The sequence below is a fragment of the Hemiscyllium ocellatum genome, chromosome 6 (genome assembly GCF_020745735.1).
Source record: "Hemiscyllium ocellatum isolate sHemOce1 chromosome 6, sHemOce1.pat.X.cur, whole genome shotgun sequence".
Taxonomy (NCBI): Eukaryota; Metazoa; Chordata; class Chondrichthyes; order Orectolobiformes; family Hemiscylliidae; genus Hemiscyllium; species Hemiscyllium ocellatum.
The window spans coordinates 79,886,389-79,911,146 of record NC_083406.1 but is presented as its reverse complement, the minus strand read 5'-3'; the positions used below and the strand labels follow the sequence as shown (position 1 = coordinate 79,911,146).

General features: G+C 39.0%; 1 protein-coding gene across 3 annotated transcripts in view; it reads left to right on the top strand.

The window, feature by feature from the left end:
* The window catches only part of LOC132816457 (radixin), a 76,971-nt gene extending 54,466 nt beyond the window's left edge, over nucleotides 1–22,505 (top strand). For 2 of the 3 annotated variants that reach the window (XM_060826062.1, XM_060826063.1), the window contains 3 exons: nucleotides 13,974–14,066; nucleotides 14,293–14,535; nucleotides 20,392–22,505. In XM_060826062.1, coding sequence (XP_060682045.1) covers nucleotides 13,974–14,066; nucleotides 14,293–14,535; nucleotides 20,392–20,556 — 501 coding nt within the window. In that variant the 3' untranslated portion in view covers nucleotides 20,557–22,505. The remainder of the gene's footprint in view (nucleotides 1–13,973; nucleotides 14,067–14,292; nucleotides 14,536–20,391) is intronic. The other variant, XM_060826061.1, reaches the window with a different exon arrangement.
* Nucleotides 22,506–24,758: the final 2,253 nt, after the last annotated feature.

Genomic DNA, 24,758 nt, shown 5'->3' with positions numbered 1-24,758 from the left:
ACCTTGGATGAGGAATTGGAAGGATGGATTAGCAAGTTTGCCGTTGACACAGATTGGTGGAGGGCTGTTATAGGTTGTAACGGGACAGTCACAGGATGCAGAATGAGGCTGATAAGTGGCAGAGTTCAACCCGGAAAAGTGTGAAGTGATTAATTTTGGAAGGTCAAATTTGAATGCAGGATTCTTGGCAGTGAGGAGGAGCAAAGAGATCTTGGGGTCCACATCCATAATCCTTGAATGTTGCCACCCGAGTTGATAGGGTTGTTAAGGTGTATGGTTTGTTGGCTTTTATTAGCAAGGGGATTGAATTTAAGAGTTGAGGTTCTGCTGCAGCTCTCTAAACCCTGGTTAGACCAGACTAGGAATATTGTGTTCAGTTCTGGTTGCCTCCATTTATAGGAAGGATGTGGAAGCTGTAGAGACGGCAAAGGAGATTCACCAGGATGCTGCATGGACTGGAGGGCATGTCTTCATGAAGAGGTTGAGGGAGCTAGGGCTTTTTCTCATTGGAGCAAAGAAGGATGAGAGGTGACTTGATAGAGACGTGCAAGATGATTGGCATAGTGAAGAGCCAATTTTTTTTTCCCCAGGGTAGAAAAGGCTATTTCGAGGGATATAATTTTAAGAGGATTAGAGGAAGGTTTAGGGGAGATTCTTTTACAGAGGTGGATGTTTTGGAATGCACTGCCAGCAGTGGTGGTATAGTTAAATCCATTAGGGATGTTTGAAGTGACTCTTGAGTGCCTACTGGCACATGGATGGCAGTAAAATGAAGGGTATGTAGTTTGATCTTCAAGCATGATAAAAGGTCAGCACAACATGGAGGGATGAAAGAACAAACTGTACAGTACAGGCCTATCTGTCCTGGGGGAGGTGTTTAGAATTGGTCATTTTAAGGTGGTTATGAACTCTGTGCCATTTTAAATAAAAAAAACCTGGATAACTGGAAAGATTTGAGCATGGTTTTGTGAAGGAAATCTATTTAGCTAGACTTTTTTTTCCATTATTTGAAGGAGTAATGTGCACAGAAGAACAACAGCCTGTAGATGTACTGGACTTAAATTTACAGAAAGCATTTGATAAGGTGCCACAACAAACTTCTATTTTGAACAATAAAAACTGTCAGGTAGGGGATAGCATACTAGTGAAGATAGATTTGGCTGGCAGAAAAGGTCCCCATAAATGGGGTCTTTTCTGATTTGCAGAATGTATTAGTGGTGTCCTGCTGGGGTCTCGGCCTTTTACAAGTTAATAGTTTGTGTGAAGGCAGGCGTAGTGAAAGTTTTGATGACCTGAAAGTAAGTGTGAAGAAGGCGGAGTACAATATGGAAAATCTGAAACTTCATTTTGATCAGAAGAGTTAAAAACAGAATTGCTGAAATAGCGAATGATTGTAGAATTCCAAGCTGCACAGGGATTTGGGTATTCTGTATCTTTACAGGTGCAGCATATCATGAAGCCTGTTTATCCTCAAGACAATTGAACATACAAGTAAGGATGCTATGCTTCAGTTGTACAATGTATTGTTAATACAACGTACAATTTGGAGGATTGTAAATATATTGGAGTTGGTTTAGGAGGTTTGTTAAATTGATCTCTAGAATGAGGTGGATTGTCTTATGAGGAATGGTTCAACAGACTGGGCTTGTTTCCAGTGGAGTCTGAGGAGTGAGGGGTTACTTGATTTTGAAGTGCGAGATCCTGAATGGTCTTGATAAGGTAGATGTTTGTACTTGAGTCAGTCTAGAACTAGAGCATCTGTCTAAAATGAAGAGCTAGCTTTTTAGAATGGGACTGCCATAGTGTTAAAGGTTTAGATGGAGAGGAGTATAAGTGTGTACAACACAATTTTCTGATTCAGTATGTGGATGTACATACTAGAGAAGATGCAAAACTTGACTTACTCTTGGGAAATAAGGCAGGGCAGGTGACTGAGGTGTCAGTGGGGGAGTACTTTGGGGCCAGTGACCATAATTCTATTCGTTTTAAAATAGTGATGGAAAAGGATAGACTAGATCTAAAAGTTGAAGTTCTAAATTGGAGACAGGCCAATTTTGACGGTGTTAGGCAAGAACTTTCAAAAGATGATTGGGGGCAGATGTTTGCAGTTAAAGGGACGGCTGGAAAATGGGAAGCCTTCAGAAATGAGAGAACAAGAATCCAGAGAAAGTATATTCCTGTTAGGGTGAAAGGAAAGGCTGGTAGGTATAGGGACTGCTGGATGATTGAAGAAGTTGAGAGTTTGGTTAAGAAAAAGAAGGAAGCATATGTTAGGTATAGACAGGATAGATTGAGTGAATCCTTAGAGTATAAAGAAAGTAGGAGTATACTTAAGGGGGAAATCTGGAGGGCAAAATGGGGACATAAGGAGGTAGAATTAAGGAGAATCCAAAGCTATTTGCCAAAAGGTTTTTACAATATATAAAGGACAAAAGGGCAACTAGGGAGAGAATAGAGCCCCTCCAAGATCAGCAAGGCAGCCTTTGTGTGGAGCCACAGAAAATGGGGGAGATACTAAATGAATATTTTGCATCAGTATTTACTGTGGAAAAGGACATGGAAGATATAAACTGTAGGGAAATAGATGGTGACATCTTGCAAAATGTCCAGATTACAGAAGAGGAAGTGCTGGATGTCTTAAAATGGTTAAAGGTGGATAAATCCCTATGACCTGATCAGGTGTACCCGAGAACTCTGGGAAGCTAGAGAAGTGATTACTGGGCCTCTTGCTGAGATACTTGTATCATCGATCGTCACAGGTGAGGTGCCGGAAGACTGGAGGTTGGCAAACGTGCCACTGTTTAAGAAGGGCGGTAAAGACAAGCCAGGGAAGTATAGACTAGTGAGCCTGACATCGGTGGTGGGCAAGTTGTTGGAGGGAATCCTGAGGGACCGGATGTACGTGTATTTGGAACGGCAAGGACTGATTCGGAATAGTCAACATGGCTTTGTGCGTGGGAAATCATGTCTTTCAAGCTTGATTGAGTTTTTTGAAGAAGTAACAAAGAAGATAGATGAGGGCAGAGCAGTAGATGTGATCTATATGGACTTCAGTAAGGCGTTCGACAAGGTTCCCATGGTAGACTGATTAGCAAGGTTAGATCTCATGGAATACAGGGAGAACTAGCCATTTGGATACAGAACTGACTCAAAGGTAGAAGACAGATGGGGGTGGTGGAGGGTTGTTTTTCAGACTGGAGGCCTGTGACCACTGGAATGCCACAACGATCAGTGCTGGGTCCTCTACTTTTTGTCACTTACATAAATGATTTGGATGCGAGCATAAGAGGTACAGTTAGTAAGTTTGCAGATGACACCAAAACTGGAGATGTAGTGGACAGGAAAGAGGGTATTTCAAATTGCAACAGGATCTGGGCCAATGGGCTGAGGTGGCAAATGGAGTTTAAATCTGATAAATGCAAGGTGCTCCATTTTGGGAAAGCAAATCTTAGCAGGACTTGTACACTTAATGGTAAGGTCCTAGGGAGTGGTGTTGAACAAAGAGACCTTGGAGTGCAGGTTCATAGCTCCTTGAAAGTGGAGTCGCAGGTAGATAGGATAGTGAAGAAGGTGTTTGGTATGCTTTCCTTTACTGATCAGAGTATTGAATACAGGAGTTGGGAGATCATGTTGCGGCTGTACAGGACATTGGTTAGGCCACTGTTGGAATATTGCGTGCAATTCTGGTCTCCTTCCTATTGGAAAGATGTTGTGAAACTTGAAAGGGTTCAGAAAAGATTTACAAGGATGTTGCCAGGGTTGGAGGATCTGAGCTACAGGGAGAGGCTGAACAGGTTGGGGCTGTTTTCCCTGGAGCGTCGGAGGCTGAGGTGTGACCTTTTATAGATGTTTACAAAATTGAGGGGCATGGATAGGATAAATAGACAGACAGTCTTTTCCCTGGGGCCAGGGAGTCCAGAACTAGAGGGCAGAAGTTTAGGGTGAGAGGGGAAAGATATAAAAGAGACCTCGGGCAACTTTTATTTTCACGCAGAGGGTGGTACATGTATGGAATGAACTGCCAGAGGATGTAGTGGAGGCTGGTACAATTGCAACATTTTAAGAGGCATTTGGTTGGGTATATGAATAGGAAGGGTTTGGAGGGATATGGGCTGGGTGCTGGCAGATGGGGCGAGGTTGGGTTGGGATATCTGGTTGGCGTGGACGGATTGGACCGAAGGGTCTGTTTCCATGCTGTACATCTGACTGTATAACTAAGCTGAATCTTTTCGAGTGTTATGTGATTTGCTTCAGGTGATAGTGAAACAGGGTCACTGAATTTGTTTTAGGGAAAAGTAAATTGGTTCTCTCGCCTAACAAAAATCCCAAATTATTGGGAATAGATGCTAAAATGAAATTTTGCAATAAATTGTTCAGCCATGATTTTCATAGAATGGTAAAGCAGGTTCAAGGGTCCAAAGAGCACTCTTTTTTTTTGTTTCCCCCCCATTCACATGTCTGTAACCCACCTACCCATTAAAGTAATGAGAACCCTTAGTAATGCGATAAGTGCAGGAACTACAAGACTTTAATTGTGAAATTTTTAAAATTGTGTGGCAGTGGCTAGATTTCATATTTTAGAAAGGGAATCATTGGAAAATGGGATGTAGTAGATTCAGATTAGTTTTTGTTGGTGCAACTCAATTGGCCGATGGGCCTGTGCTATACTATGATTCTATGCAAGAAGTGTGGGAGAGGAATAACGGAAGTAGCAGGTGGATATAACAAGAGCCATAAAACACTTTGATATCTTTTTCACAATTTAAAGTGAAATGTTCAAAACCCAAATACTGAGAGAGGACATAGACATGGCATAGCCCCTTTCATGCTTTCCTCATGCCTTCCACATCACTACGGTCCAGAAATTTTAAAATGAACCTTTTCTCCAACTTAACTGCATCCATTTTCAGAATTTTCCAGAAGTGGTATACACATGACAGGTCTGGTAATATCAAGTCCAGGAAATTTTAGGAACTTTTTAAAAATTTTTTTTTGTTGAAACCTCTGCTCAAAATACTATGAAAATTTACGCATGGGACAACCTCTGCAAAATGGCAGATTTGTGAACAGCATGGAAAATTCAAATCTTGTCTTGAAGTCAGGATAGAGGAAATGGGAAGATTGAGGAGATGCAAATTTTAAAATCAGCAATTCAGCTTATTTGAGTTTTTTCAAAAAACTACAAGACTTGTGTATATTTGAAGCTGGGAGAGATTCTTGATTAGGGAAATCAAGGGTTTTGGGGAAAGGGTAGGAAAGTGGGCATGTGTTGGATCAGCTATGATTCTATTGAATGGTCAAACAGACTTATGGGCTGAATAGCCTATTCCTGTTTCTATTTATAATCATCTGTTCACTGTAAAGTCATCTCTTTGTAAAAACAAAATTTATCATTTTGCTGTTATTTCTATGAAGCTGTGGGGCTCTGAATTGGGCTCCAGAGGAAAGCTAGTTATGTGTAAAAAGAAATTGAGGTACTTTTAAGCATACTGCCCACTTTCTGAAATGGGCCAAAAGTTACTGAACCCCTGTATCAGCTTCTATCTGTTCCTTCCATGGTTCCAGATTTTTATTTGGCTTTTGATTTACAACTTCTGCATACTACATTTTTCCCCTTTTTTAGTGATTCCTTCTGATGCCATTTACTTTTGCTGCTTTATCTGCCTGTTGAGCTGTACCTGTGTTAAAGACCATTTTTAGATGTTCGTCAGTGTAGGGAACAATTCATCTCGTCTAGGCCAGTTTCAGAAATGCAGAACTATTCCTGTTCTCCCAGCTTCTCTCATCTTCGTTTTCATTTTCTATAATGATGCTGAAAACTGACCTCAATATGGCATAATTACATTGCTTTATAAAAAAAAATTACTTGGTTCGTAAAACACATCAGCCTCGTTTTGCTTTTATGCTTGCTTGGCTGCAAGATACTATAAATACTGAATTTACACTTTATAATAGAATGGAAAGACTAGCTGTTAATTTTTAGTAATTCTTTGGTCAATACAAGGGGAAAATGTATAAAATTTGACCCAAATTTCGTTTAGTCTTCAGAACCAAGATGTCAAAAGGTGTTTCACAGAAACTCCATTGGAGAAAAATTGGCAAATTGGATAGGATAACTTCCAAAGATAAATTCTAGGTGGTCACTGTGGCTGAGATGCATGTCCAGTATAGATCTAGTACATAGGTGGAAGAAGATTTGTCTTGCCTCTGTTTCGTTGTAGCAGTTATACTTGTGTGATGATGTAGCAATCTTAAAGGAATCTATTGTGCTATACATCATTACAAGCCCTCTGAAAATCTTAAGTCAACAGGATAACCTTCATTCATTAACTGAACAACTTGTTCCTGAGATGAAGGGCACATCTTTTGAAGAAAGCTTGAACAGATTGTATGCTTTTATCTATTGGAAGTTTAGAATGTAATATTGCTATTTCACAAGATCTTATGGTCTCGGATTTCCACCATCAAGTCTCTCTTCCCTTTGTAAGAGTGACTAGGGGATGGTATTTAAGAACCTGAAGCTTTTGTCTTTTAAAGCTGAATGGGGAGAGTGGTTAAATCACTGAATTCTTTCCCAAGAAACAGTGGAGACTGGGTCATTGAAACTTTTTCCAAGACTGAGTTAGATGTTTGGCAAGGCAGTATTGGCTTCAGAGAGGAGGTGTGGAGACAGAAAAGTGGAGTTGTGACTGCAGTTATATCTACTACAGCATATTAAATGGTACAGCAGGCTTGAAGGGCAGAGTAATTGTGTTCAGTTTTCAACCAGGTTGGTGTGATGCCATTTTCTTAAGTATCAAATAACACACTCCATCCTCCAGAATGTATTGAGCTAACTGGTATGTAATTAACTTTTTGATTTTTAAATATTTCCTTATTCCATTTTTAAATATTGGTACTACATCCCAGTGTATTGAAGGTGGAAGCTATAGAGATGGTTAATGCAGTAGTCATTATCTTCCCAACTTTTACAGATTTTTAGAATGACGTTTATGAATTGGAAGGTAGCAAATATTATCCATGCCTTTTTTAAATTGGAGGGGGCGAAAACTGGCTACTTCAGGCCTGTTAACATTTTCCTTACAGCTGATAAGGCTAAAATCTACTAAAAAGGATGGATGCATCCCTGGGAACCATTCTTGTAAACTATTTCTGTGCATTCACATCTTTCCAATGTGGAACCTAGAGCTGTACACAATACTCTAGCAATGCTGTGAATTTGTTCAAGCCACTTAATGTCCTCGCTATTGTACCCTGAATCCTAATTTGTATATGGGTAATTGTTTTAGAGAAGTTCGTTGGAGTTTTAAGGTATGAAGGGATAGATAAGTCTATACAGTATACTTAAATTTTCAGAAGACTGTTAGACCATAAGATATGAGCAGAAATTAGACTATGCAGCCCATCGAGTCTGCTCTGCCATTCAGTCATCAATTCCTCAACCCCATTCTCTTGCTTTTTCCCTGTAATCTTAGATTGATTCCTGAGTATGAAGGGAATCAATCTCCGTCTTTAAATCTACTCAATGACCTGGCCTTTATAGCCTTCTGTGGCAATAAATTCCATAGATTCACCACTGTTGAGTTGAAGTTTCTCTTATCTCCATTCTAAAAGATCTTCCCTTTTACTCTACTCTAAGGCTATGTCCTCTGGGTCCTAATCTCCTATGAATGGAAACCTCTTTTTTTTTATAAAATCTACCCTGTCCAAGCCGTTCAGTATTCTATGTTTCAGTCGGATTCACCCCACCCCACCCCACCCCAACCTTTTAAACTCTATTGAGTATAAACAACATCCTCCAGTGTCCCTCATGTTAAGCTCTTCATTCCTGGGACCATTCTCACGAACCTCCTCTGAGCATGCTTCAGGGCCAGTACATCCTTCCTGAGATATGGCTTTTGTTGAAGTCCCACACAAGAGGCTGGCTAGAAAAATCAAAACACATGGGATAGAAGGTCATGTGCCAGCATGGATTAATTGGCAAACAAATTTTCTTTTTAGAAAGGGTCATTCTTGTGGTTGGTGAGTTGTGATTATTGAGAAAGCTGAAAGTAATTGAGGCACCAACTATGTAATCAATGACTTGGTGGGGACCATATGAAATATGTGGATGATACAGAATCATTGTCGTGGCACAGAAGCCATTTGGTGCGTCATACCTGCATTGACTTGTTAAATGGGTATAATTGGCATTAGGCAATCTCCTTTTTTCAACATATTTTTGCATAGCTCAATTGAATCTGCCTCCACCACACCACCTAGGCAAGTGTATACCATACCCTAACAACTCATTGGAAAATGTCCTTACTTCACCAGTCTTTTGCAAATCACCTTTTAAATTTTTTTTAAAACCCTTATGCAAGTGGATGAAGTCTCTCACTATCTACTCCATTTAGCCTGCCTATGACCGTGAACCTTTTACAAATCTCCTTTTATCCTTCTGTCCAAGGAGAAAAGCACCATCCTCTTCTATTATCCTCAACTGAAGTTCCTTTTCCTGGAACCATTTTTGTAAATGACTTCTGCAGTCTCTCATATGTTCACATCCTTCCTATGTGGTGCCCAGACTGCACACAAGACACTAGCTGAGGTCTAGTAAGTGTCCTGTACAAGTTCAACATCGCCACCTTTTTCTCTTGCGCTATGCTCTATTATAAAGCTGAGGATGCTGTATGATTTACTTCTTTGTCCTGCCACTAACAATGATCTATGCACAGATACAGCTAGATCTCTCTCTGCTTCTGTAAGCCCTTTGAATTCTATCCCCTATTTATTTTCTTTCGATGTTCTTCCTACAAATATGTATCACCCCTCACTTCTCTGGACTTCTACACTGTCCTTCTCACAGTTTACAGTTCTTCCAAGTTTTATCAAGCTTTGAAATTGTCCCTTCTCCACCAAGATCTAGATCATTAATGTATCAGTGAAAAACAAGAGTCCCAGTACAGAGTCCTGGTGAACTCCACTGCAAACATTAATCCATTTAACCCGAACCAACCCACCTTTTTTCTAACTAACTACTAATGTTATCACGAGTAATTGTCTTAGTTTAACTTGTGGTGGTGATCTTTAATTGCTGAAATTACCCTCCAAAGTTTCTTGAACAGAGTTGTAATGTGTTCAATTCATCACTTTTTTCTGGCACCTTTTTCTGATGGTTTTACAATTTCCATTTGACTGACTTCAAAATTCTTTGAACGTATTTCGTGTGGTCCTGGTGTCTTGTCAATGTTAAGTGCCTACGGTCTGTCCCAACACTTTTTTTTGTCTATGAATTTTGAACTCTTCTAGTGATACAGTTCTCTCCTCTGTCACTATGGTGTGGGTAGCATCTCTATCTTTATCAAAGACAGATGCAAAGTATTCATTTAATATCTCCGCCATGTCGTTGCCTCCTAGGTGTAAATCCCCTTTCTTTTTGTTTTTGTCCCTTATCAGCCATACTTCTCCTCAACCTTCTTACTATTTCTATGGAAGACTTTAGAGCACCCAAAGAGGCTTCAGGAGAATTTCGATAAGCAAAGAACATGACACGATTGAATATAATGTGAAAAACTGTGGTTATTCACTTTGGCAGGAGGAAATGAGGTGAAGTGTAGTTCTTGCCTCGTAAGAGGTTAAAAAGTTTAATTGTACAAAGGGATCTGGATGTCTTTAAATCCCTGAAAGCTAATGCACAGGTGCAGCAGAGGTATTAGGAAGGCTTATGGAATGTTAGTCTTTATTGCAAGAACACTTGAGCACAGGAGTAGTAACATGCTTGAATTGTACAGAAGCTTTGATAGACTGCACCTGGATAACTCTGATAAGGGAACCAAAACTGCATAATGATATTGCCATTTCAGGAGTGCAACAAAGAATTGTTAGACTTGTTTCCAGAATGGTAGGACTGTCCTATGAAGGGAGTTTGGATAAACTGGGTTTGTATTCTCTAGAGTTTCGGAATGAGTGGTGATTATGGTGGTCCCTTTTGTACATTTCGGATTGGGTCGATGCAGGTGAGCAACTTAACCTGGTTATGGAATCAAGAATCTGAGCATGATTTTAAAAATACTGGGAAGGATGCTTCCAAGATGAGGGTCTTTTTGTTTTATTATTATTCAGAGGTGAATAATAGTGAACCTTTGCAGCTAACTACCACAGAGGGCCACAGAAGCTTTGTCTTTGGGTATGTTTATGGTAGAGATTGATAGATCTCTAAATACCAATTATTATCAGGGTTGTGGGATGGATGGGTAAAAGCATTGAAGTCCTTGGTCAACCATGATCGGAAGGATTGCCTCCTGTTCCTACGTCAGCCTCTGATTGGGAGCTCATGCCAAAAGCTCAAATATTTAATGTATGTGGTTTGGTCCATCACCCCAATTCTTCTTTTCTGTATTGACTTTCACTTGGACAGTCTGCACTTTGGTACAATGTACAGTTAAGTTAATGGAAACTGAACATTTGCTGCTCTAGTAGAAACTGAGACTCGTAATTTGAAGCTCTGCCATGTCCTTGACATTACAAGAGTTTGATTTGTAGTTTTCTTTTTAATGATCCAAAGGTCTGGCTGGTTCTTTAGTAAGTCGTTCATTAATCCTCAACTATATCTCTGCATAGCTGCTCATTCACACCTTTTATAATAGGCTTGTCAATTTTGAAGTGAAGAAAACAAAGAACAAAAATATTTTATTTGCACTAAATGCAAAGAAGGGGAGGCAATGGCCATGTATCTTGTCACTGGACCAATAATCCTGAGACCTAAGGATTGTTCTGGAGTCCTGGGTTTGAATCCTATGGCAGATGTTGGAATTTTAATTTAGTAAACCCTGGATTTACAAGTCTAATGACCATGAAATCATTTTAAATTGACAGTTGACAAAAAGTCTATCTGGTTTGTTAATTGCCTAAGGGAAGGAATACTCCTCTCTCACCTTTTTGTGTAGGCAACAGTGTAGCAAGTCATCCAGTTTATTAGTTGCTGGAAAATCTCAAAAGGAAGAAGGAAACCAGACACCACCTGGTATCTACTAAGGCATTGTAAAGGAATGATAAACATAGCCCTGTTCATACTACAATATCCTTCCTCCTAACTGAGGGCTAGTGCTAAACTTAAGAGTTGTCTGCAGACTAGTCAAGTGTTAACCTGACAATGTCCCAGACACTGTCAGGGCACAGTTCAACAGAGGTGATGAAACAATGGTAAACACTTGGTAGGATGTTGTTCTAGAAGTTCTCCCCATTGACTCCAGATCCATGAAGTCTGTGGCATCAGATCGGTCATGGGTGAGGAAGTATCTTGCAGATTAGCACCTCTTGGTTGATCAGTCATTACTCTTCTGTTTTGCACAGCATTTGGAGGCAAGACTGAGTGGCAAGCATGCAGAATGTATTGAGTGGTGACATTACTATTCATTGCTAAGAGTAAATTTGCAGTACCTTTTTGATAGCTGATGCAATCCTAAAACACAGACTGAGTTTGCAGCAGGGAACCAACCAGAGGGTTAAAAAAAAACACACTTTATCTCATCCTCATTAATCTACCTGCTCTTATGCATTTGTCCCTGATGCTGGTAAGTGAATGCTGTGCAGTCTTTGGAGACAACAACATTTTGAGGATGCTGTACGTTGATGTGTGGCACTACCTCCATGCTATGAGATGGACTTTTTCTGATCAAGTCTAACCACTCCACAATAGGCATGCATGAAGTGCTGTGGGCCATCAGTAGCAAAAGACTTACTCCAATGCAATTTATAATCTCATGGTCTAGCATATCCTCCTAATCTTCACTTGCAATAAAACCAAGGATCAGTCCTAGTTCAGTGAAGGTCAGTACCAGACATACCAAAAGTAGATGTCAAACAACATTAGTAGCAAGTGATGGGCAGAGAGAAACGATACCACCTCCTACAGATTGGATTTAAGTCCTGGTCCTGCTACGTCATTGTGAATGATGGTGTACAACTAAAACAACTCGCTGAACCTGGAGGCTCCACAAATATCTGAAAAATGGGGGAACCATTAATGTAAAGAGAAGGTTGAAGCATTTTGTAGCACTCTTAAGCCACAAGTGCTATGTAGGTGATCCATCTCCACCTTCTCCAATGATTCCAATATCACAGTTGCCAGTCTTCAGCCAATTCTTTTCACTCATGATGACATGATCTCATTGTGTGAGGCACTGGATACAGCAAAGGCTATAGATCTAGACCACATTCCAGAAGTTGTACTAAAGATGTGCCTCTGATGTTCTGCTCATGTAGCTAAGCTATTCTATTACAACAAAACACAGCAAGCTGAATACAACCTATCCTACTATGGCCCCATCTGTCTACTTTTCATTAAAGTGATATAACATGAAGAGTGCTGTTAGGCAGCACTTGCTGAGCAATAACCTGCTCAGTGATGCCCAGTTTGGATTCTGCCAGGGCCACTCCACTTCTGAACTTGTCTATGTTTGAGCCAAGCGTGTAACAAGAGTTGAATTCTAGCCATGAGGTGGACGTGACCGCTAATGACCTCACAACTACAGTTGATTTAGTGTGACATCAAGGAGCCCAAATTAAAATCAGTCTGGAATCTTTTGAGGAAGCTGTCTCTCATTTGGAGTCATACCAAGCACAAAGGAAGATGATTGTAGTTGCTGGAGGCCAATTGTTTCAGGTCCAGACTATCACTGCAGGAGTTCCTTGGTAGTGTCCTAGGCAGTACTGCCTGCAGGTGTTTCATAAACTACCTTGATGGGAATGCTCACTGCCATTTGCATAGTGACTCCTTGACGAGTCACAACTGCAGTAAGATCTGGATGATATCCAAATTTGGGTAGACAATTGAATATCATTCACATGACAGAAGTGGCAAGTAATGGGTCATTCCAAGCAAATGAGTCTAACCATTTGGCCTTTGACATTCAATGGCCATGCCATTGCTGAATCATGCTCATGCACTCAACTAGTTGCACTAATATCTATGCAGTGTAATGGGAAAATCTTCACATGCCTGCATGAATGCAGTATAAATACTAATTGGAAATGTATAGAATATACTACTGAAATTCACCAACACTCAGACAGCATGTTCCAAACTTAACCACAACTTTCTTGAAGGACAAAGGCAGCAGAAACATGGAAGTACCACCAACTGCAAGTTCCCCTCCAAACTATTCAAAATATCCTGACTTGGAAACTTATATCGCTGTTCCTTCAGTGTTGCTGGGTCAAAATCCTCAAATCTCTTTTTAATAGCATTGTATATCTAAACTACAGGAGGTTACAGGTCACAAAGGCACTCCTCTACCACCTGCTTGACAGTGATGTGCAATAAATGTTAGCCCAGCTTATAATGCCCATGTTCCATTGAATAAAATTTGAATCTGCTATCTATGCTTTGAAATGTTTAAAGCTTTTTCTGTTTACCCAGTTGCATGTTACGGCATACAAACCCAAATTGACTTTAGAATGAGGGTCTATATCAGATAAACAACTCCTTTTAAAAAAAAATCATAATGTTGTTTCCTTTTATGTACTACAGAGGAACCTCTATAATCTGGCATTCAATTATCTGAATATTGGATTATCTGGCATGATTGCAAGGTCCTGATACTTGGCTAAAATGTTATCTGGCATTTGCTTATCCGGAATTCGATTTAACTGAAATATTCCTGGCCTGTGTCCTTTTGGACAATTAAGGTTCCTCTGTATATTCTTTTGAACTGCTTTTCTTGTCTCCGTTTTCCTATTTCCATCTTCCTTCATTCAGTTGGTCATTCTTGTGGAAAAATAAAACCTTTTGTTAATTTGTCAAACATGACTCGACTTGGCTTTTTCAAGGAGTTGCTGACCACTCCTTAATCCATTCCTTTCTAAATGCTCGAGATAAGGGTTGCTTGCCATTCATGTCTGTACAAAATATGCTTGGATGTTAACTTTGAGCAAACCTATAGTTGTGAAATTGTGCAATGTTCATTTCATTTGTTGGTGTTCCTTTTTAGGCTGCTGAACTCGCTGAATTTACAGCCAAAATTGCACTTTTGGAGGATGCCAAGAGGAAGAAGGAAGCAGAGGCTACTGAATGGCAGCAGAAAGTAAGTAATTCAGCTTATTACTATGTTTGAAACGCATGAATTGACAAAAGCAGCTTAGAGTACAGACTATTGAACTGAAATAATGCTGCATCTGAAATGAACAAAGTAAATTTTCTCAAAAGGGCCTCTAATCGTTATTGCTAATTCAGATAGGATTTGGGAATTGACTGGTACAAATGGTGAAAATGTTTGTTTTTTTTCTCACTTCTTCTCCCCTTCCCCCTAGGCTGTAACAGCTCAGGAGGACTTGGAAAAAACCAAGGAGGAATTGAAGATTGTGATGACAGCTCCTCCACCACCACCACCACCAGTTATTCCACAAGCTGAGAATGAGCATGATGATGAGCAAGATGAGAACAATGCTGAAGCCAGTGCTGAACTGTTATCAGAAGGAATAGCAAACCATCGCAGTGAGGAGGAACGCATTACTGAAACACAGAAGAATGAGCGTGTAAAGAAACAACTGCAGGTGAGCTGACTTGCTGGTAAATCTTATTTTATTGTAGTCACTTATACCAAAGTACCGAGAAAAGCTTTGATTTGTGAGCAGTACAGGCAGATCATACGGTATTTAGAGTGAGATATGCAAGTTCAAGGCTGTACAGGAGGTGCACAAAGCAAGATCAATATTAGTTGAAATAGAGGTCCGTTCAGCAGTCTAATAGCAGGGAAGAAGCTGTTCTTGAACCTGTTGCATGTTCAAGCTTCTGTATTTTATGCATGGAATATATATTACAAACTTTTATAATCCTCTGAATGGAAAACACCAGCCTTGAGAAATCTTGTTACTGGCATGAGATTTAAGCATCAAATCAAGACTGTATTGTGCTGAACTCTAATGGGGAATTATTTTTAAAGTATACAGTTTGTTTTTAAAATTGTACTTTCATCTTTATAACTATTAACATTGTATCAGATTTTGTTTTTAAGAAAGTTCTTCAAAAAAGTACTTTTGCTATATATGCCTCTGATTCCCAGTTGAGCTGTTTTTAAATCTACTAGAATTTTTTTTACATAGCCTCAAGTTAAAGTGGTGCCATATCATCCAGAGAAAACAGCAGCTGTAATTTTCCTGAGCTTTGACCATTATGGGAAGTTATATAGAGACTAATGCTGGCACCACAATTGGAATATTTATTAGTGACATAGATAGGGCGGCACAGTGGTTAGTACAGCTGCCTCACAGCACTAGGGACCCGGGTTCGATTCTAGCCTTGGGTGATTTGTCTGTGTGGAGTTTACACGTTCTCCCCATGTCTGTGTGGGCTTCCTGTGGGTGTTCTGGTTTTCTCCTATAGTGTTGAGTGCATTAGTCAGGGATAAATGTAGGGGAATGGATCTGGGTGGGTTACTCTTTTTGGAAGGTCAGTATGGACTTGGGCCAAAGGTAATCTAATCTACTAAAATTATATGTACAATAGCCGAGTTTGCAGATAGCACATAAGTGGGAAGGCAAATGGTGAAAAGGATTCAGTCTGCAGAGAGAGATTTGGCAGATTAACTGAATGGGCAAAACTTTCCAGATGGAATTATAATATGGGAAATGTTTGGTTATGCAATTTAACAGAAGGAGTAGAGCAACTAAATATTTAAAGAGTCTGTAGAAAGCTACAGCACAAGGATTTGAAAGTCCTTCTTCATGAATCACAAAAAAAAACAGCCACCCAAGTTCAGTGGATAATGGGGAAAGCAAACTGAATGTTTGCTGCTTTTTATACTTCATTCCATTTTGAAATAAGGAGGTTTCGCTAAAACTATATACGAGCTAGAATATGGTGAACAGATTTGGGTCATTTTTATGTAAGGAAAGTTACATAAGGCTGATTCCAGGTATGGAAGGAGGAGAAGTTGAGTAGAATATGCTGGTGTTAATTGGAACATAGAAGAATGAGAGGGGATCTTTAATAAACATGCAGGGTTCTTGGAGGACTTTGACAAGATGATGTGGAAAGGTTATTTTCCCCTTGTGGGAGAGTCTGGGACCAGAATAAGGTGTTGCACATTTAAGACCAGATGAGGAAGTATTTCTTGAGGGTAGCAAATTTGTGATTTCTTTACTGCTGAGTTGTTGAAGCTGAGTCATTTAAGGATATTCAAGATGGTGATAGATTTTCAATCTAAGGGGATTGAGGGTCATGTGGTGGATGAGTGGGGGAAGAGGATGTGGAAGGTGAGGATTGTCAGATCCGTATGATCCCAGTGGCGCATACTGACCTACATCCGTTCCTATGTGTTAGTGTTTATCTGAAACTAGCTGTATAGGGCAAGTATGTGACTCCTTGCATTTTCACACTGGGGATTTTCTTACTGTTCGCTTTTGCAGATTTTTTTTTCTTGGTGTTTGTATGCTGCAATGTTTACACTTTCATTGCAACACTTCAACTCAGTCCAGCTTTTAAAAAGCTGTCTTCACTGGCATGTAACAGGGCTAATACTAACAACAAACCCTGTGCATACTGGAACTTTAAACATTCTATAGATTCAATGAGTGAAACCAAAGAAAGGAACTTAATGTTACCTCGTACCACTATCCCATGGTTGATATTTTTTTTAAAACCTTCCACTTTTTTAACCTCTGCACTTTAATCCATTACAATTCTTCTAATCTTTATCCAGTTCTGCTGAAAAGTCATTTATCTGAAATATTAATTCTGTTTCTTTACCTACAGATGTTGCCTGACCACCTAATGTTTGTTTGCAATATTTTGTGTTTATTTCCAGTCTGTAGTGTTTAGCATTTGTTCGTTCCTCCTATTTAGTTTATCCAAGGTTACATAAGCATGTCTTTTAAAAATGTCCTTTCTGTGGAATAATGGGCAGATTTCCATGAGGTAACTTGAGAGAGATGAAGTGAGCCTTAGTTTAATATACTGGACATTATTGTACTCTTAGGACTCCTATGAGAAAGAGGTGAAATCTGGTCAGTGGCCCTCCTATTGGAAGGGTAATCCATTCTGAGGCTTACTACTATGGTGGCCTGATTTGCAGATGGAAAGATTGCCAGTGTTTTTGTTTATCTTTTCAAAGGGAGAATATTGGTTCATCTCTAGAGGTTCTGCCCTGTGGAATTCTGCATGTCTGTTTTGGTTGAAGTCTAATATTAGCCTTCCTGGTGAAACAGTTCAATCTATATTTTAAAAGGAAACCCTTTTTGGTGGTGTGGTTGAAACAATGGTGCTCTTTAAAGTGTTAATGAAAAGCTGTGTTTTAAATTGGTCAGTTTCATTACACAACTTTCTTTCGGAGCAAGAGTGCTCCCTTGAAAGTTTACAGCACTCTAAGCCAATATTTAAGACCCTCTCTCGTTGAACATTTTTGTGTGTGGTCACCACATAAGACAATGACTAAACCAACCAAAAAAAGTCAATGCCTGTGACAAGACTGCCATTTGAATGTATTATGAAAAGTCTTTGTGCTACTTTTATATTGGTGAGAGTTAGGCCACCTAACTTCCGGATTGTATTGCTTTCATTCTGTTTGTAAATTCTCAGCTGGAAATTGTGTACTACTTTAGAGCTCCTTTTTGTGAGGTTTTATTAAATGCCCCATACCATGTCTTACAATTTTGTATTCTTTTAAAATCTGGTGCTGAAGTTGACAGTTTTTTTACTTGATTTCTACAGTGTCCATCTCAACCACCTGAACTCCACCCCCCCCCACAAAAACTCACCGTGGAACAGATGCGACCATTGTTCTACCTCAGAAGTCTCTAATGTATCAATCATGTCCATCTATACTTAGTGCCACTGGCTGTCTTTCTGTCTCTGTACATCAATTTTTCCATCTACAGTTTTGACCATTCTCTCGTTCCTCCCTATCGCCTGAAAGTCATATGCATTTAATACTCAGCACCTTTTTTTGCTCTGGGATCAATTAATATTTGATCTGCACTTGAGAGCTCTCTTCTCCCTCGTGACATTATGTCTTGAGGCATCTTAAAATTCACTTTTGGACATCTCCCTTAATATCTCTGTTGCTTTGGTCAGCCTTTATTGCAGGTTTAAGTGCTGAACAGTTTTTTTTGTTTTGATATTCAGCACTGGTTTCTACTTCATAGACCGGTCTTAAAGGTTACATTTAATTTTAATTTGTAAAACTTATTGAGGTAATCTAAAATACAAAGCCGCATCTTAAATTTTCTTTCTGCATGAATTATATCTTCAGTTTTAATATTGAAAAATGTAACTCTTGCAGTAATTGATTCTGATATTTCCTGCTCTGTGAATACATAGAATCATATAAAAGGAAACCACTGAACCAACATACTTGTGCTATTTCTTTTGAGCTACCCACTTAGTCTCTCCACCCCCCCCCCCACCAATCCTACAGCTATTTTCAATTTGAATATTATCCCATTCTGTAAGTAGCAAATTTAAAACCGGCAAGATGGTAAGTCTATTGATTTGAGGAATTTTTATTTGGCTACTATGCATTGTCCATAGGACTGTAGGATATAGGAGCAAAAAATAGGCTCTATGACCTACTGAGTCAGTTTCGTTATTCAATGCAATCGTGAATGAATTCAAAGTTTGGGAGAAAATTTGTAGCTCGGGTGCTCGTTGTGGTTCTGTTCACCCGAGCTGGGAATTTGTGTTGCAGACGTTTCATCCCCTGTCTAGGTGACATCCTCAGTGCTTGGGACCCTCCTGTGAAGCGCTTCTGTGATCTTTCCTCCGGCATTTGTAGTGGTTTGAATCTGGCGCTTCCGGTTGTCAGTTCCAGCGGTCAGTATATTGGGTCCAGGTCGATGTGCTTATTGATTGAATCTGTGGATGAGTGCCATGCCTCTAGGAATTCCCTGGCTGCTCTCTGTTTGGCTTGTCCTATAATAGTAGTGTTGTCCCAGTCGAATTCATATTGCTCGTCATCTGCGTGTGTGGCTACTAAGGATAGCTGGTCCGAAGCACTGAGGATGTCACCTAGACAGGGGACAAAACGTCTGCAACACAAATTACCAGCTCGGTGAACAGAACCACAACATCGTGAATGAATGATTGGATAATCTGTAACTCCACACTACAGTTTATTTTTGTTCTGAGACAATGCCCTTTTGTCCCAGACTCATCCTCTCGGCCTCTCCTCTGTCAAGTCCACTAAGAGTTGTGTATGTTTCAGTAAGGTCACCACTCATTATTCTAAAATGGAGTACAGGCTGAATCTACTTGTAAGACAGCACCTCCGTGCCTGAGATCAACCTATTGAATCTTCATTGGACTGCTTTTAATACCAGTATACCTTCCCTTAAAGAGGAACAGAAACTGTTCTCAGTACTCCAGGTGGGATCTGACTGCCTTGTTTTGGTTTTAGCAAGACCTCCCTATATTTATACACCATTCCCTTTGAAATGAAGGCCAACATTCCATTTACGTTCCCTTTTACCTAGTGAACTTATAGATATTTCCTAATACAATCCTGAGCAGGTTGGATCATGAAACACCTTTTTGAGCAAGTGGGAATTGAACTTGAGCCTTCTGCTGCAGAAGTGCATAATCTCATACTTGCCTACATGTTCCATCTGTCACATTTTTGCCCACTCAACCTGTCTCTCTGCAAACTGTCATTCTCATACTTACCTCACCACCTAATCTTGACATCTGCAAATTGTGATAGACTTGGATGAGGAAAATTCATGTATTATATATTTTGTAAATAATTTTGGCCCCAGCACTGATCCTAATGACACCATTTTACTAATTATACCATCTACTAGTTACAGGTTGAAAACTCCCCTATTATCCCAACTGTCTTGAGTTAGCCAATTGTTTCTGTCTGATGTACTAATGCAATAGTGTTGGCTCTTGTGTAATCTTATGTGCTATACCTTTTGGAAATCCCAATGTTTAAGAAAAAGGTATATTTGATCTATTGGTTTCCTGATCACAATTCTAATACGTGATTTCCTCTTCATGAAGCCATGCTGACTCTACTTGTTTAGATTGTAATTTTTAATGCTATGCTGTTAATCCTTTTTTATTATAGATGCTGTTATGTTTAACTGGCCTTAGTTTTTTGTCTCTCGTAATATTTGTATAATTTGTAGAGACATGTAAGTTGGCTAGCAAGACGGTCTGTGAAATGTACCAGTACAAACGTGCATTTGAAATCTAAAGATCAGAGGTAGGCAGTGCTGTTGAAATTCAGTGGATATTGTGGCTGAATTTGGTGCACGCTCCATAGAAGTGTTCATTGGCTAATTTTTGTACATTCTTGAAGCTTCGAGAGCTTTTTGTTTTTGATCGCTGTTTTATGTTAAATTAGAAATATTTTAGATGCAAGTTGTAAAGTTTCACGTTGAAAGTCTGCTTAATCCATGTTTATTTAATAGGCCCTAAGTTCTGAATTGGCCCATGCCCGTGATGAGACAAAGAAAACCGTAAATGACGTCATCCATGCTGAAAATGTTAAGGCGGGCCGTGACAAATACAAGACTCTACGACAGATACGACAAGGCAACACAAAACAGCGAATTGATGAGTTTGAAGCTATGTGAAAGTGCATTACTTTTTATATTATGTTCTTTTAAAACAGCTGAACCAACAGCAGAGGAACAAGCAGCGCTGTACTGCTAAGAGTAGTGTTTCATCTTGCCAAAGTATTCTATCAGTTATACCGGAGTTGGATGTAAATTTCTAAGGCAGTTGGTAAATGCCCTTTAAGCATTTAGTAGAACAATTAACGGGACTTGGATGGAGCTATTCAGGAAATAAACTGATGGGTTTTTCCCCCCCATTAATAGGCATGTTTAATTTCAGTGAGGTGCATGTATGAAGTGTGGCTTGGTCTCTAGCTTGCCATTAGAGGTGTATAAAGTTAATATAGAACAGTTTGATACTTTTGAGGGCTTGAGCAAACTGCCTTAAAATGAGGGAGGGCTGTAAAATTTATCTAAATTTCAGTAACTGAATACTGTGTTGTATTAGATTGAACATCTTTCTGAAGGTTGGTGTTTCATGTCCTGTCACCATAGATGGTTTTCTTTGCCTACCTGTTCACAAAGACTTGCTCAACAGATAGCTGATCCTAGTTTCTAACTGGACTACTATTTGCTCAAGACACAGCAAGCAATGCATTGGCATAAGGCTTGTGTGTCTGTACAGACCAAATTGAAACGCAACCATTATTAGTGAACAAATTTTCATGTCGGGCCTTTCTGGCAGGGGAGCATATGAAAACATCAGTCCCAAGGAGGGGACAGTATACTACCTCAATATTATACACATGATGAATGGCCAGTCAAACACCCCCTCAATGTCTGAATTTTCTGCAAGATATCATGTAATTTTTTTAAATCTTGCTTCTTTGTCACCCACCTTTCCCTAAAACTGAATTAATGTTGGAATACTTGTATGTGTTGATCAGATCACTCAATGTTGTATATGTAAAATGATGGCACAAGAAGTTTTTTGTATTACTTTTAATATTTCTGTTGCCTGAACCCAGGTGGTAGGCGTTTCTCTGTTTGCAGGAGAACAGGTAAATGTGCACATTTCAGGTGAATGATGCTTCAAGGTAATAAGCTAACTTGCATTACTAAATAAGTGTTTAGTGGCAAATTACAGTAGGAAGAACACTGCATGTTATATTGACAATTGGCTCTGTTAAACTTGCCATGTTTCTTGAGCTAAGTAAGCATTTGAGCAATAGTCATTGACTTACTGTAATTTAGATTTGGTGCCCTTGCTTCCTCTGTACTTGGTTCAGCTAAATTTCCATTGGTATTATGCACTCATAAATCAGCATTTGTTATCTGTAATGATGGTTTATTGAAATTGCCATTTATAGTTGAGCATTTAATATGCATAGTAGGCTAAAGATAATGGGCAATTCTATTGCGCTTTTTGTGACTGTTATTGCAGGTTAAGTTTTGATTTGTCATGAATAAACATCTAGTTTTTGTAATTGCAGGTGAGATTTCTGTTTTCATTGTATGCTGAGGGACAACTGGCAATTCTTGAAGACTGGTTGTGAATGTTGTGTACATGCATCAAACTTTGTCAAGTATTTCTACTTGCAGTGGAAGAGTACTGTTTTGGTGCATCAAGAGCATAACTGAGGCATAAGCATCAGTATATTTATCATATTCATGCACTTTGCCATAGCAAGTTGAAATACTATCTTTCCAATGGATATTTTTCCTGAAATGTGTACACTGACATTGATGCATCTTTGTGTTGGTATCATTGTTGGATAACACTACCATTTATTGTTTGCAGTTTAATGGCTATATGAGCTCATTATGGGAATGTTCAACTATTAAGCTATATGGCTACTAATGCAATCACTAGCAGTATACAACATTTATTAATCTAAAATACATTGGTTTGTCTCTTCCAAAATTAACTTTACAAATGCTTTTCCCTGACACCATGTACTGTTATACAAACAGCATAACTATTTTGAACAACATTAATTGGTTCACTATTAAAAAGAAAAGTAAAAGCAATTCTAGTGCGCACTTATTCAATAAATTTGCTTTGTTTCAACAAGGGTTACTTAAGTGGTAAGTGATTTATAAGCTAGTAATCTATTGTGGTATTAAGCAATGTTCCAGTAGTTTACTGGGAACTTGGGTATTGTGGAATATTCTGAAATACATGACTGTCATTTAATTTTAGCAGAGAAGGTTCAGATTCTATCTAAATATAGTGCAGTAATAGCACATTTTCTGAATAAAAAATTGTAACATCTTCACTGTATGATTTGACCTGTTCTCAGGATTAACTTTTGGCTACTATCTATTTACAAATTCTGGTTGTTCACAGGAAACCATCTCTGAATGTACCTTTGCTCAATATTTCTATTCGAGTGCATGGAGGCTAAATGGAATATATCTTTGCTTAATAATATGCATATTTAAGCTATTCTGGGATAAATTGTAGATCTGCATTGAGGTTTATGTAAAATACTTGGGCTTCCTAGCAAAACAATTTCTTGTTGCATTGTAGCCTCATTTCATCTGCACCGGAAATGTTCTGTTTGAGCCTTTACAACATAGAATCATATTCATTTCCTCACTACTGATGGGAGAACAGTTGTAATGAAGTTGAACTGAAATCCTACAAAACAGACTTGATAAGCTAGTGAGGATGTTCTTGATTTTGTTTTGAAGTATGCAGATTCTGAATTTGGTTTGGATTTGCTACCTTGACTTGGGAACAGCTGAGCTGCTCACTCCATTAAATTTACCAATTCTGACCCCTACTGGAGAATAGGAAGAAGTGAAGCAAGTGTAATTTTATGTTATGGTTGACTAATAAACAAGTGTAATTTGAGAACATGTTTTTGATTGTTACGTTAGAATTATTCTGACAGTTCCTGAGGTACAATTTCATCAGCTGAATTTTATTAACTAGTAAATGAATTTGTTTGGGTCCATTGGCACCCTCAATATTTCTGTTGGATAAACCTACTGTGATCCCACTGAGCAGCTTAAAATGTGAATAGTACTATCATGCCTCTTAATGCCTTTTTAACATTATAGATTGCATATTGTAACACCACCTGTGCATACTTATGATTTCAAGCAGGGATTGATCAAATTGTTGCATTAAATGATTCTTGTTTCAATTACAAATTGATGAGGAAGGTCACGTAGCTCCTCTTGGTCAAGACATTTTGGAATGATCCCAAAACCCTGCAATAAGACACAGATCTTGGCTGGACATATTTTTGGATGTTAACGGCAATGGGGATAAGGGGAGAAAGTATGAATATGGCAGAGATAATAGGATCATGGCTGATTCTCTGATGGCAGAGTAGCCTTGAAGGGCCAAATGGCATTCTCTTTTCAATGTTCTGAGTACTAAAAGTGTAATCTATTAGTGACTTCCCCCCCATTAGTTCCTCACCTGTTTTATGCTGTATGGTACAGCAGTTTATTGTTGTTTTGTAGTGACTGAACTAGTTTTGTATGCTGAGTATATATAAAGGAGTTTCTTAACCTCCAATCTTCAGCAACAAATGACAATTTATTAAACATGTTTTATTTTTCCTTTGTCTGTTAACCATTGTACCTATCCACTAACATGTTTTTAAACTTTTTTGCAGTAATTTTGAGCTGCCTCTTGATTTCACCGCTCTGTAAATTTGGCTTTGGTTCAGGTTCTGGGATTTTGAAAACAAATCCCTAAATTAACACCCAGTACCACTTGATCATAACTCCTCATCCTGCTTCTTAAACATATGTTTAATTTTGGAATCTGTTCAGCTGCTGTCCAACTTCTTCCCTTTTTGTCATTTGGTTAAACATTTTCTGTAATGAATACTTGCATCATGTACCTGGTTTATGTTTGAGCCTGCTAATGCTTTTTAGTCCTCTCGCTGCTGATTTTATACCGTGAATATCCTTTTGAGACATATAACCTGTGCCATATGGACTCGTGCTGGGTCTACTGGTTTGTTTATATTCACATCCAAATAATTTTATATAGAAATATGTAATTTTGCAGATGACACCAAAATAGATGGTGTAATAGACAGTGAAGATTATCTCCAGGGCTTGATCAGATGGCCTGAAGATTGATTGATGGAGTTTAAGGAAGTGAGATGTTGCATTTTGGTAAGGCAGATCAAGGCAGGGCCATGCAGAGTATTGCTGAACAAAGACCTAGGTTTGCAGATGCATAAATCCTTCAGTGGCGTCACAGGTAGATAAGATTGTGAAGGTGCACTTACCTTTTATTAGTCAGTGCA